Consider the following 13440-nt stretch of genomic DNA (forward strand, 5'->3'; position numbering starts at 1 on the left):
ATTTTCATGTCAGAGCTCGCAACCAGCATCTGTAGCAAACTGCACAAGGTTGAATATATTTGTGTGGATTTAATACCTTTAATTCCACAATGTCTGACAGGAGAAGAAATTGATTCGGTCACATTTTCAAGAAAAGCCGGACATTGTGAGGAAAAATCGGCCCAAGCAGTTCAAAACATCTTTTTTATTATCCGTTTTATACATTCGCGTTTGCTTTGGCACAGTTTGCCTTCACATTAGATCAACAGGAAAACCTTAATCCCAGTGTTTTCTATGGTCTGCGTCCATTATAGTTTTTCTGTTCTATTTCTTCTCCAGTTTGTTCCAGATTTATCTTGTGCCTCGAAAAATCCCCGTATTCACCATGTAAGTTACACCATATGCAAAACTCCTACGTGGAGCTCAATGAGGGATACGTGTATACTAATCCAGGTAGGTTTTAATCTGAGAAAAGCTCTTTCATTTTTAAGCGTTTTCCCAAAAGTTGCAAAACTTCAGAAGCTCGTCATTTTCACCTGTCGTTTCGAATCTTAGAAACGTTGACTCAATAACTAAAAACTTTTCGAAAGCCTCCGTTTCCACAGCTCACACTGCGACGAAAAAACATTGTCTCTGTGTGGAACGTAACGCCAAAACGTAGAGGGAAAAAAAGTGTTTTCAAACACAGTGTGGACATGGCTTGAGGTCATTAGGAAGTGTCTACAATAGCTGTCTCTGGATGGAACCGGAACAGGGCGTTACTACGGTTACTGGCGTTTACAAGCGGTGATTTAACCACATTCTTGTTCAAATCTCTGAAATCGCGACCTTCCATCCTGCTAATCGGAATCGAGAAATCACCCTGAGTATAAATGGTTAGATCCTGTCGTCGTTTCTAGGGAAAGGGGATCTCGTTCGAAGTTTGGAAGACTGCTAATCTGTTTCAGCTTGAAAGTGAAAAAAGGAAGAAGCTCTGACAGCCACGGGCCTATGCTTGGCCAGAAACGACCCCGTCGATGTTATTGATTACATTTCAGGCGTACGGTTGTTTATAGCGGCAGGAATATTACTCATAGCAGTGGAATGAGACACTTGTAATCCACAATTCTGTTGAAATATTGCTCAACACTCACTATGGGAAAAACATTCTCATGTTTGTGTGTGTGTGAGGATCACATCCAGATTCATAAATTACCAAGAAAGATCTAATGTAATATGATACACTGTATAAGCCAAGGTTTGTAGACACCTGAATAGAAGATTGGTGCTTTTCTAATAAGACCCATTGTTCTGGAAAGAGAGATTTCTGGAAGATTTCTTGGAGGGTTTTTTTTGGAATTGTTTGTGTAGATTTGTTGGGGATTCCTCGATGATTTCTTGGAGGTTTGTGGAGAATTTTGTGTGGAGATTTTTGTTTAGATGTTATGGAGGATTATGGTGAGATTTGGTGGAGATTTCTGTGGTGAATTTGGTGATGATTTTTGTGGAGAATTGTTTTCGATTTTGGTGGATAGATTTGTGGAGTTGTTTGTGGGGAATTTTCTTGGAGATTATGTGGAGGATTTTGGAGAGATTTTTGTGGAGACTTTTGTGGAAATTCTATGGTCAAGACATCCTATACAATTGTGTGTTTCAGTGTTGTGTTTGGGGGGGGAAACACATACATAATACCTGAAAAACCTGAAAAAAACCCTGTTTTTTTCAGAAATATATAGTACAAGATCGGAGTCATATTAAATAAAAGGTTTTATTTGAATCCAGCTGGGGCGATCAGGAACCCCCCACCTCCCGGTCCACAACTCCATGTGCGGCAAACAATTCATGTGCAAGTCAACAAACAGTAAAGTAGCTGCTCTAGGTAGACAGGAAATACTCTCCTCTAACTACAGAAGTAGAAGGCGGGACGATATGACTGTATGCGTGTGATTAAAAACGTCTTTATATACAAAGGTACGGTATGTCACGTATTTTTGGTCGAGAAACTGAGACGTCCTGATTCGAATTGCTCATTGCAGGCTTTGGTTTATATACACTATATGGACAAAAGTAGTGGGACACCTAACTTTTACAGCCATATGTGGCTCCAAACCTGTTGGACAAGGTGGAAGATCTCCTGATATTGAGCTCCAACCCTATTGAACACCTTTTCGAATGAATTGGAATGCCACCCCAGGGCTCCTCACCTTGCCTACATCAGTACCTGACCCTACTGTACTTACTAACAATCTTGGGACTGAATAAAGAATTCTCTTCAAAATCTGGTGGAACATCTTCCCAGAAGATTGGAGCTTATTACGAGGGAAAATCGGGAGTCAATGTGGAATGGGATGTTAAAAAAAAAACACCTTTAGTTAGGTGTCCACAAACCTTTGTCCATATATTGTATTTCTGGCCCTAAAATTACCCCCCCCACATACACAGAAAAAAAGGAGGCTCCCTTCACAAAGCACTGCAAATTTGCCACCAGTGGTGGTGGTTTGTGGTGGAAATGCAACATGAGTTTATTTACAAATGAAATTTGAATTATGTGACACCGGGCCCCTGAATGTACATGTCAAAGGTCAAGCTTCGAACTCGCACAGGTAGTACATGCGCCGGTCGCAGTAGTTATCCCACCAGTCTCCATCGTCGGACGACATGGCAACGCAGTTCTCCCGTTTCCCGCCGTCTGGCTGGCTGGACAGGAAATGCTTCCTCCACTGGAAGTAGGTCACACGCGTACCATCGTCAAACAGGTAGAGGCCTTCAGAGCGCAGGTCGTTAATGCCCAGCCAGACGGGCCAGTTACTGCCAGGCAGTGCCAGCTTCACGTACTCCGCCAGAGCCTCTTGTTCACGCCGGTCCCGTGGCATCGCCATGCGTCCTCCACGCTCCTGGCATTTCTGAGACGCGCCGACATACGTGTCGTACAAGCGGTACACCAGGAAGCACTTCTGCCCCACCTTCTGACCCTTCACGCAACCTGGAACATAAACCGCAACCGTATAAAACATAAGAAAAGGGCTAATATCAAATCGTTAATACGTGGTCAAACGCACCTTCCAAACGGCCAATTTCCTTGCGATTGTCCCTGCAGAAGTTCGACATATCGTGGATGGAGTCCTCGACGTCAGCCACTTTGCCCTCTAGACGCAGCAGCCTGTCCAGCAGCTGGCTCACCTTCACGTCCAGCGTGTAGTGGCCCACGTTCAGCTTATGGATGGCCTGGTCCATCGCCGCCAGCCTGGACACTGAGGAACAACGTCAAACAGGATGAGACTTCGACAAGGGGTGTGGGGTTCTTTAATGTGGTGTTTAAAATTAAATAATTTTTATTTAACGTCAGGTTAAAAATTGTGTGTGTAGATTTGTGATTCACAAGGGCATGAGAAAAGTTAGGTACTGATGTAGGTGAGGTAAAGAGGCTTGGGGTGCTGTTCCAATTGATCCCAAAGGTGTTCAACAGACTATAGCAGGAGATCTTCCACCTCTTCCAACCCATGAAAAGTATCTTCATGAAACACAATTTGTACACAGGGGTCTTCCAGTTCAAGTGGATGGAAAATTCATGCTACCAAATCAAAAAACTTGGTGGTCGGGTGTCCTAATATTTAAAGTAACGAGTGGAAACATCTACACTACTGCAGGGTGTTTGTGTCGTGAGGAGACGCACACAAGTAGTTGTAGTTGCTCTCGTAGTCGGACTCCGCGACGGTGGGCTCGGGCTCCTCGATGTCTGGAGTGTCTCCCCTCGCTCTCACTCCGTCTGAGTCACTCTGCAAGCAGAGGGCAGTGAAATAAACACGACATAAATACCGCATGCTGCGAACACAGCTGTAAATACTGCACAGGAAAGACCGCATCTAATAAACACAGCGGCAAAAGAGAGACCTCAAAACTAAAAAAAAAGAGGTACTGATAAGGAGATACAGCAAACAAAATACTGCAAAATAGATACTGGAAAGAAAATACTGTGAATCGAAAGACTGCAAAAGAGATACTGCGAAAGAAAAGGTTGCTCATTGCAAAAACTGCAAAAGAGAGATCTGCCAAGAGAGATACCGCGAAGGGAATTTAACAAAAGAGAGACTGCAACTGAAATACTTGTAAGAAAATACCGCATATTACAAATACTGCAAACGCAAATGCTGCAAAACATATACAGTGAAAAGAGATACCGCACTGTTATGTATATGTATTTATTGTGTGTGTGTGTGTGTGTGTGTGTGTGTGTGTGTGTATGTGTGTGTGGAACCTGCTGGTGAAAATCAGTGTTTGCGTAAAAAGTCTCACCTGAATCTCCTGAGCAGTCTGATCCTGGGCGAACGAGGTGCTGTTTCCTTCACCCTCAGTCCAGGAGGAGGAACACGGCAATGCCAACGCAGCAAGCAGGAGCACTGCGAAGCCCATCTTCTCCTGTCTCTCTCTCTCTCTCTCTCTCTCTCTCTCTCTCTCTTTGCTCTCTTTTACTTCTTTCTCTCACTCTGTCCGTACAATGTGTCTCTCTGTTCTGTTCTGTTCTGTTCTGTTCTGTTCTGTTCTGTTCTGTGCTGCTCACTCAGTCCTGACTGATCTTGTCCAACAACAGGAAACTCTTTTCCCACCTCCCACTTCCACGGGGTGTTTTAACTCTCTCCTTCTCTCTCTCTCTCTTTTCCCCCCTTTCTTTATCTCTTTTTTTTTCTCATTCATCTGTGTAAAAAAAAAAACCCTTGGGCCTGTCTTGTTGGAACAAAGCCTGTTCTAATGTATGAAGTCTTCCAGTGCTTCCTGAAGCAGGTTGCTGTGTGTGTGTGTGTGTTTGCGACCAGCGGCTCAGTTTCCTCCAAGCACGGAAGGAATTCAGAGCACCGGGACGGAGCCACACAAAATGCTCCCATTCTTTCTCCAGGGTTTTTGGATGAAACCGAGGATGGAGGCGTGGAGTCTGGACTCGAGTCCTCCAAAAGTCATCACCCAGTTTTCTTTTTTTTTCAGCCCCGAGAATAAACACTGTACACAAAGCACAGTCTCTCTTTTTTTTCTTTTCTTTCTTTCTTTTTTTTTTTTTACACAGACTTTTAAACTCAGCAGCCTGGAGATTTAATGAACTCTTCAGACAGTTTTTTTTTTTTTCGCTGCTTCGGGCCTCACGTCATTTAAATTTGCGGTTTAAAGAAAATTCCTGTGCGTTGAGGAAAAAATCTAGACGAAAAAAAAAAAAATCTGGAAATGCGAGTAATTATAACCCTTCAAAACAAACTATATATATATATATATATATATATATATATATATATATATATATATATATATATATATATATATATTCTTAATTTAAAAAAAAATATAGCAATACATGACGATATATATGGATTCACAGAATGTGCTGCCAAAAGTATACAGACACCAGCCTTTTCCAGCCATATGTGGTTCCTCCCCCCATAAAACAATTTGAAGGCACACAATTGATCGCTTCACTTGAACCACAAACCTGTTGAAGATCTGCTTTCCATGGGTTGAAAAATGTGGAAGATCTCCTTTTATGGAAATACAACCCTATTGGGATGAATTGGAAGGTCACCCCTGGGCGTCCTCATGTCACCAACATCAGTACCTATTTATTAACGCTCATCTCCGAGCACAAATCTGTAGATCTAGTGGAACATCTGCCCAGAGGAGTGGATCTTATTCTTAAAGCAAAGGGAGACTAAATGTGGAACTTTTATTAAAGCATCAATCTGATGCTCAGGTGTCCACAAACATTTGGTCCATGTAGTGTATATTTAGGGTTTTCTACATTGAAGGGATGAAGAAGGTTGCCAAGTGCTTTGTTAACAGGAATTAAACATTTTTTCCCACAGTTTAGGGGTTCTTGTTAATAAAACACTTTGCAACCTTCTTTCACTGTAGATTTTATCTCTATTTACTGTGGATTTGCTGCCACCTATTGGAGGAAAATGTACGCACTTGGCATGAATGTGGCCATTTGACATTTTTCTTGCATGAATAAAATCAAAATAAAGGTCATTATGTTGTGCAGGAGTTCTCCGATTTCATTTGCATACTTGCATAATTTTCTTCAATTTGAAGGCGGTTTAATGGGAAGCAAACAGTTCAAGCATGGCAACAAATACACAATAATATAGTCTTTCCATCCTTATATTAACACAGACCTATGTTGTGGTTGTAAATGCATAATTGTGTGTGTATTTCTATATATTTTCAAATATTTCAAAAGATTTATTGCATCATCACATGCATATTTAGTGATTTAAATCAATTTGTTGTTCACAGGTAATTACTCTGAAAAATAAAACTTGGATTCTCGCACCAAACAGGAAAAAAGTTGACAACAGTGATCCTTTTATTCCTTCGGATCTGCCTGAATCATCCCTACATCCTACCTCTGTATCTCATTCTACAGATCCATGAAGTTCCTCAGCAACTCCTGGATTTTGAGGATGGATTTGGACTGTATTTAATATTACGTCTCAGGATCACAGTTTGCACAATTAATAATGATGGAAATGTAATGAAGGGACGTTCGGTGTTGAGAGCGAATCTGGTTCCTGTCAAGGTTCTTCCTCGTGCCATCTCAGGGAGTTGTTCCTTCGTCACAGTCTCCACTGACTCTCTTATTGGGGATCCAATTACAATTATAAGGAACAAACTTCAAACATTCTTTTATACAACTTCAGTCACACCCACCACCGTGCTTCATTCAGTTACGGGGACATTTTTAACGCGGCTTAACGCGATGACGGCCTTGTTATTATTATTATTTAAAGCCCAAACTTTGAAAAAATACGAATACGAATGTAACACGTTAAATTACACATTCTGCGTTTTCCTCGCATAGAAAACTGTGGAGAAAAAATGCGTAACTTTGCGTAAAGCGTATTTTTAAAAAAGCGGGATTTTATTATGAATTACCTTTTTTTTTAAATGCATATTTTATTTATTTATAAATTTTTTATATATATAAAAATACACTTTCACAACCAATCAGAAATCTTATACCCATCTATATACTGTACATAAATGTTAAAAAAAAAAAAAAAACATGAAACGAAGACGTATATGCGCTAAAATAGTAAGAAATAAATATAAATAATTATTTCACATATATACATTTATTGGTCTTCAGTATCAAATCCATCATTGATATAGAAACTAGGATATAAATATTTTTATTAGTGAAAATTAAAAATGATAGCATTATTAACACGATATGTTATTCCAGTCGCTTCTTTAGCTCCGCCCATGACACGCCTCCGGGCGCTCGGCAGGTTTTTCGTAGCAAAGCTGGAGATTCCTTTGAGAAATCTGACCAAACTAAAGACTCTTGGGGAGCGATGAAGCATGCGATGCTGCTCTATCGGTTCTCAAGGTTAATACGAGACTGGACGAAACCGCTTAACGTCCTTTTTTTTTTTTTTTTTACTCGTCACGTGTATTTGTACATCATTTTTTCTTTGCATAAACCGATGCCTTCTTGTTTCTAAGAAAAAAAAGAAGAAACTAAATGGTTTACTTGAATTTTTTTTAATAATAATAATAATAATAATAATAATAATAATAAAAGTATCGTCTTGAGGCCCAACATTCATCGATCAAGAAAGACGACGAGAGGAGATGATGAAGGATTCATCTGAGAGCTCATAAATACATTATTTGATCACACGTCACATGACAGGAGGCGGAAATGACAGAAAGGGTATGAAAAAAAGTCCAGGAAATACCCCACGGTAGTGTAAAAATGCGTTCGATAGCTTCGTTAACTACTGTCCGAAGCGGTGCTGCACGAGTACTCGGGTCTAAATATCAAATAATTAAAGGAGAAAAGAAAAAAAAAAAACAGGAAAAAAAGAGAAGATACAAGGCACAACGTCCCAACGGCCTCGCGATCTAAATCGCTAATGAGCATGACATCAGCGATATTCTACCAAAATACCTTCTGTTATTGTTATTGTCTTATTGCCAAATAGTGAATACATGCAGATTTCTCGTTTTAAAGCTACAATCGGTACAGTTACTGAGAGATGAGCAATGTTTTATTTTATTTTTTAAGGAACAAACTTCACTCCAATTGTAGCAAACCAGATGAGCGTGTGGCGTGTTTGGGGTGCAAAGTTAGCTTTGTGAGATCCTTCGGCATATTATACACAATGTATGGACAAATGTATAAGGACACAATGCACAAATCCACAAAGATCTGCTTTCCACGGGTGTGAAGAGGTGGAAGATCTCTTGCTATAGAGCTCTAAACCAATTGAACACCTCAATACCCGACTTTACTAATGCTCTTGTGGTTGAATGAGTACAAATTCTCCACAGAATCTTTCACCGGAATCTCCACAGAAATATTAAAATCTTGACCAAATTCTCCACAGAATCTCAACCTAATTCTCCACAGAAATATTAAAATCTCGACCAAATTCTCCACAGAATCTCAACCTAATTCTCCACAGAAATATTAAAATCTCGACCAAATTCTCCACAGAATCTCAACCTAATTCTCCACAGAAATATTAAAATCTACCAAATTCTCCACAGAATCTCAACCAAATTCTCCACAGAAATATTAAAATCTCGACCAAATTCTCCACAGAATCTCAACCTAATTCTCCACAGAATCTCAACCTAATTCTCCACAGAAATATTAAAATCTCGACCAAATTCTCCACAGAATCTCAACCTAATTCTCCACAGAAATATTAAAATCTCGACCAAATTCTCCACAGAATCTCAACCTAATTCTCCACAGAATCTCGACCAAATTCTCCACAGAAATATTAAAATCTCTACCAAATTCTCCACAGAATCTCGACCAAATTCTCCACAGAATCTCGACCAAATTCACCTGACACCTGATCTTCTAGTCAGGTGTCCAACATTTTTTGCCCATGTAGGTGTATATCAATACAACATACTGAGGGGGGAAATAAATACCCCTTTGGGGGATTAGAACTTTGCACACCAAACTCAAATGCAGGTCTATACCAGTTCTAGCTTTATATAGTGTTTAAGATGTAGCCTTCTTGGTGTGTGTGTGTGTGTGTGTGTGTGTGTGTGTGTGTGTGTGTGTGTGTGTGTGTGTGTGAGATGGAGGCGGTCCTGGCGTCTGGAACAGGTTGGCTGCTTGAGGTCAGGTTCCGATGTTACCAGTTGTCCAAGAAGTCGAAGCCGGTCTTCAGGATGGCACTGCTCGTATTGTACTGCAAGGGAGAGACACACACAGTGTATGGGAGACAGAGTGTGTGTGTGTGAGAGTGAGTGAGAGAGAGAGAGAGAGAGAGAGAGAGAGAGAGTTACCTGTGAAAAGGCAGGGCTTTCAATTTGCGTCTCGTCCTCCTTCACTTTGTCTCTAGTTGTCTCTGACGGCGTTTTGGTGCCCAGGCCGGGACTGAACACGTCGTCCAAAGTGCTGCTGACGGACGGCAGCGTGGACTGTGCCCTCTCCCAGCCGCCCAGGGGCACAACAGGTGCTGGGGTGATGCTCAGTGGCACCGGAGAGACATTTATTGGTGCAGGGGGGGCGCTAAGAGCCGCTGGGGGGGCGCTTAGAGGCGCAAGGGGGACGCTCAGAGGCGCAAGGGGGACGCTCAGAGGCGCAAGGGGGACGCTCAGAGGCGCAGGGCTGAGACTGACCGGGGCAGGAGGGGGTGGAGCCAGAGGTTTGGACACCCTCGGTTTGCCGGGGCGACCTCCCGCAGGCTCCTGCGCCTCCCTGGACCCGGAATCTGACCTCAGGTACGGCGGCAGCGGCTTCTCCCCTTTCTCCAGGTACTTGATCTGACTGGGTGTGAGCGACTGAAAGTCGGCCTTCTCTCCCTCCAGCCTCGACCTCTCTGCGTTCAGCTTCCAGAACGACGACTCCTCGTCGCGACGACTCGACCCCGAGCCCTCGATCCCGGGCAGCTTTCCGCTCTGAGAAGTTCGGGGCTTGGACTCGGTCACGGCGGACACCGAGGCGGGCTCAGGGGTGCCGCCGATTACGCTAAATTCCATCTGACTCTGGAAAGAAAGAAAAACACCACGTTTGCAAAAAAACAACCCTTTATGTGGGCCAGACATTTATTTTTAGTCGCAGCGTCCTACATACTCTGGTCTCCCAAGAAAAAGGCGCAGAGTGTTCGTCCTGCCAGGTTATATCCTACAACAAGGAGGGGAAAAAGGGTTATTATAACTTCTATAATTACAACTTCTCTTTTAGATTCAATATCGGAATCATTTTTTTCAATTTCAGCCTAGAAATGTTAAAAAAATAAAAACAACACAGACAAAGAAAATTCTGGAGACACTATCATACAGGAATGTATGGGTTTGAATTCAATCCTAAACCCGTCCTCGTGCACTACCTAGGCGCCCTAACTAGAACGCTGCGGTTAATCCGCACTTCCGCCCTATTTAGTGCCCTTCATGTCTTAGATCACTGGATTTAGGATGCGACCTTATGATGATAAGGGACGTTCAAGCTGTCAAAAAACCCCAGGTAGAAAGAGTGATGACGGAACCTCCTCTCCAAAGTGGACGATCTTTTGCCCGGTCTGGATCACCATTTTGGGGTAGCAGGGAACTTCCTCTCGGTCGGTCCGGTGCATAGTGTATCGAGCGCGGATCCTCGGCTCCATCATCCCGTCGTCGATGGCCGTGTCCTGCTCCTCTGGAGACATGCCCTCCCAGGCCGAGCCGTACTTCTCCTTGATCTTCTCTCGCTCCTGCATGATCTTACGGGCCATAGAGTTGATCGAGCTGAAGTACTCATACTTTTTCGCCTCGCTAAGCCGCGCGTCTGTCACGGAGACGTCCATCGCCGTGGCGGCCATTTTTTTTTCCTTCTCCACGGATTAAAGGGAAGGGAGGGGAGTCCAGTGACGTAAGCACGCACGGTGGGCGGGGCTGCGTCCCAAATCCATCAGCTGGCGGTCACGCCCCCTTTTTTAGCTCGAGGAGGAAAATTCTAAATTATAATAATAATAATTTTTAAATAAATAATTTTTTTATAAATAATTAAATAAACATCATTATTATTATTGTGTCTAATAAAAATTATTCTTAATAATAAGTGTTAAAAGCTCTGCGTTACTGATCAGAAGAACGGGGGTTCAAGCCCAAGCTGCCACTCTTGGGGCCCTTGAGCAAGGCCCCTAACCCTCATGGCTGACCACGTGCTCTGACTCCAGCCTCCTAACATCTTTCTTGCTTCCTTTTCTTCTGTCTGTTTGTGTTTCTTTTTGTGATGTGCGGAGGAAGAGTTTAACTGTACTATGAAAAGCATCTTTCTTTCTTTCTTTCTTTCTTTCTTTCTTTCTTTCTTTCTTTCTTTCTTTCTTTCTTTTTTTCTAAAGCAATAAAGCTTCCACTGTTTGTTTTTTCCTTCCTTTCTTTTTCTCTTTCTTCCATTCCTTACTCTCATCATTCTTTCCTTCCTCCTTTCTTTCCACTACTGCTCCTTTCTTTCTTTTTCTTTCTTTCTTTCTTTCTTTCTTTCTTTCTTTCTTTCTTTCTTTCTTTCTTTCTTTGATGGATGAATAAACGAATAAATACATGAATTAGTTTATTTATGTATATGGATAAAATAAAAAAAAAGATAGAAAGAATGAATGCATGATTAAATAAACAAACATAAATAAAGTAATAAAATAATGAATAAGTGAATGAATGAGTGAGTAAATGAATGATAAATGGATAAATGAAAGACTGAATCACTAAATATAACTAACGAATAAATGAATGGACGAATCCATAAATAAATAAATGAGCAAATATTGGATGAATGAGTGAACGAATACATTTATGCACTAATACATAATAAATAAATGGATGTGTGAATGAATTAATGAATGAATAAATAAATAAATAAATAAATAAATAAATAGATACATTAATAAATAAATTAAGGTATTAATGATTGAGTTATTAAATGGATGTGTGTATGAATAAATAAATGAATGAATAAATATTCATTTCAATAATAAATGAATGAATAAACTTCTTTTGGCTGCTCCCTCTAGGGAAATTAATTAATAAATAAATAGAAATGTTAATAAATAAATCGAGGTATCAATAAACAAATGAATAAATAAATAGATACAATAATAAATCAATTGATGTATTAATGATTGAGTTAATAAATGGATGTGTAAATGAATAAATAAATGAATAAATATTTATTTGAAGAATGAATGAATGAATTAACTTCTTCTTTCGGCTGCTCCCTCTAGGGGGCGCCACAGAGGGTCATCCGTCTCCACATATGTGTGAATGAATTAAATAAATTAATGTATAAATAGAAACGTTAATAAATAAATCGAGGTATCAGTGAACGAATGAATAAACAGACGCGTGAATAAATAATTAAATAAATATTCAGATGATTTATTACATGAATAATAAAACGTTGTTGTTCGGAAATCTCGCGAGATTTCCAGCACTTCCGCCTGGACGTGTTTTTGGTCTCGGTGTGAGAGTGGGTTTCCCTCTGCCCCCGAGATCGGATCCTGGGCGAGTTTCCTGCAGTCTGAGAGCGATGTCTTAACTCAGGATGATCTCACAGAGGGAACGAGGAGAACTGGCTCGATTTTACACCGTGACCGAGCCGAAAAAACACAAAAAGGGATACACGGTTTATAAAGTCACAGCCAGGGTGAGTCTCCCTGCATGGTCCCCTTATAACACACACACACACACACACACACACACACACACACACACACACACATATACATACATAATCATTTTACAGAATATTTACAGTCGAAATCTTTTGCTGCGTTAGTATTATTTCCGTTTATTTCTCACAAATCCCGCCTCTCGATCAGTGATTGGCTGACTCTATCACTGTTCTGGATTCCCATTTGCTGGGAGCAGAACTGACACGCCGCACAGCCAATGGGAATCGCAGCACTGGAGGTAGGCGGGATTTCCCCCCAATGCAGAGGCAGAAGTCTTTGTTATTGATTTCGGTTCCAGTCACATTTAATGGTTTGTGTTTATTTTCCTTTTAAAATGGTATGAACACAAAATAAACCTGTGTATATGATTTATTTAATATTGTCCAATCAGAATCAGGATCTCTCCAATGAGGAATGGGTTTGATTGATCCATATAACAACAATAATAATAAACAACCACAACAACAATAATAATAATTAATAATAATAATATTCTGTACTGTTTGTGCATAAAGTTTCAATTAATTTGTTAAAATAAAGTGTAAAATAAAAAATATATATAAATATGATGTATAATTATAATATTATAATCATTCTATATAATTATTTATATATTATTATAATAATTAGTTATTAGTAATAAATATAATAATAAGTAGTTAATTTCTGAACGAATAAACCTGTACACATACAATATGTTTATTTCTCCACGGATATATTTATCTATTTATTCCAAACACCAATAAAAAAAGATGGTGAAATGAAAGTATCGTTTATCAAAATGTAAACAATCGAGTATTTATTTATTTATTATTTTTATATT

The 13440-nt window shown here is 40.3% G+C and overlaps 3 protein-coding genes across 10 annotated transcripts in view; 1 reads left to right on the forward strand and 2 right to left on the reverse strand.

Annotated features, from left to right (window-relative positions):
- Window positions 1-1707: 1707 nt before the first annotated feature.
- Window positions 1708-4752, reverse strand: clec11a (C-type lectin domain containing 11A). Its single transcript, XM_046873780.1, has 4 exons — window positions 4252-4752; window positions 3632-3734; window positions 3018-3209; window positions 1708-2941 (listed from the first exon to the last, which is right to left on the reverse strand). Exons 1-4 carry the CDS (start codon window positions 4366-4368, stop codon window positions 2541-2543), a joined length of 813 nt encoding a protein of 270 aa, XP_046729736.1. The 5' UTR covers window positions 4369-4752; the 3' UTR covers window positions 1708-2540.
- A 2717-nt stretch (window positions 4753-7469) lies between these two features.
- Window positions 7470-10870, reverse strand: c18h1orf198 (chromosome 18 C1orf198 homolog). 8 transcript variants are annotated; one of them, XM_046873755.1, is made up of 6 exons: window positions 10458-10870; window positions 10046-10096; window positions 9256-9957; window positions 8694-9158; window positions 8584-8638; window positions 7470-8452 (listed from the first exon to the last, which is right to left on the reverse strand). In XM_046873755.1, the coding sequence occupies exons 1-4, from the start codon at window positions 10767-10769 to the stop codon at window positions 9102-9104; spliced, it is 1122 nt and encodes a 373-aa protein (XP_046729711.1). In that variant the 5' UTR covers window positions 10770-10870; the 3' UTR covers window positions 7470-8452; window positions 8584-8638; window positions 8694-9101. The 8 variants fall into 8 exon arrangements, with proteins under 8 accessions (XP_046729711.1, XP_046729707.1, XP_046729709.1 ...); XM_046873751.1 differs by having other exon boundaries at window positions 7470-8342; window positions 8375-8452; window positions 8584-9158; XM_046873753.1 differs by having other exon boundaries at window positions 7470-8342; window positions 8375-8452; window positions 8483-9158.
- A 1496-nt stretch (window positions 10871-12366) lies between these two features.
- rps6kc1 (ribosomal protein S6 kinase polypeptide 1) overlaps window positions 12367-13440 on the forward strand; it is a 27715-nt gene continuing 26641 nt past the window's right edge. Inside the window, exon 1 of the mRNA XM_046873634.1 lies at window positions 12367-12589. Coding sequence (XP_046729590.1) covers window positions 12488-12589 — 102 coding nt within the window. The 5' untranslated portion in view covers window positions 12367-12487. The remainder of the gene's footprint in view (window positions 12590-13440) is intronic.

Source organism: Silurus meridionalis, chromosome 18 (assembly GCF_014805685.1).
Source record: "Silurus meridionalis isolate SWU-2019-XX chromosome 18, ASM1480568v1, whole genome shotgun sequence".
Classification (NCBI taxonomy): Eukaryota; Metazoa; Chordata; class Actinopteri; order Siluriformes; family Siluridae; genus Silurus; species Silurus meridionalis.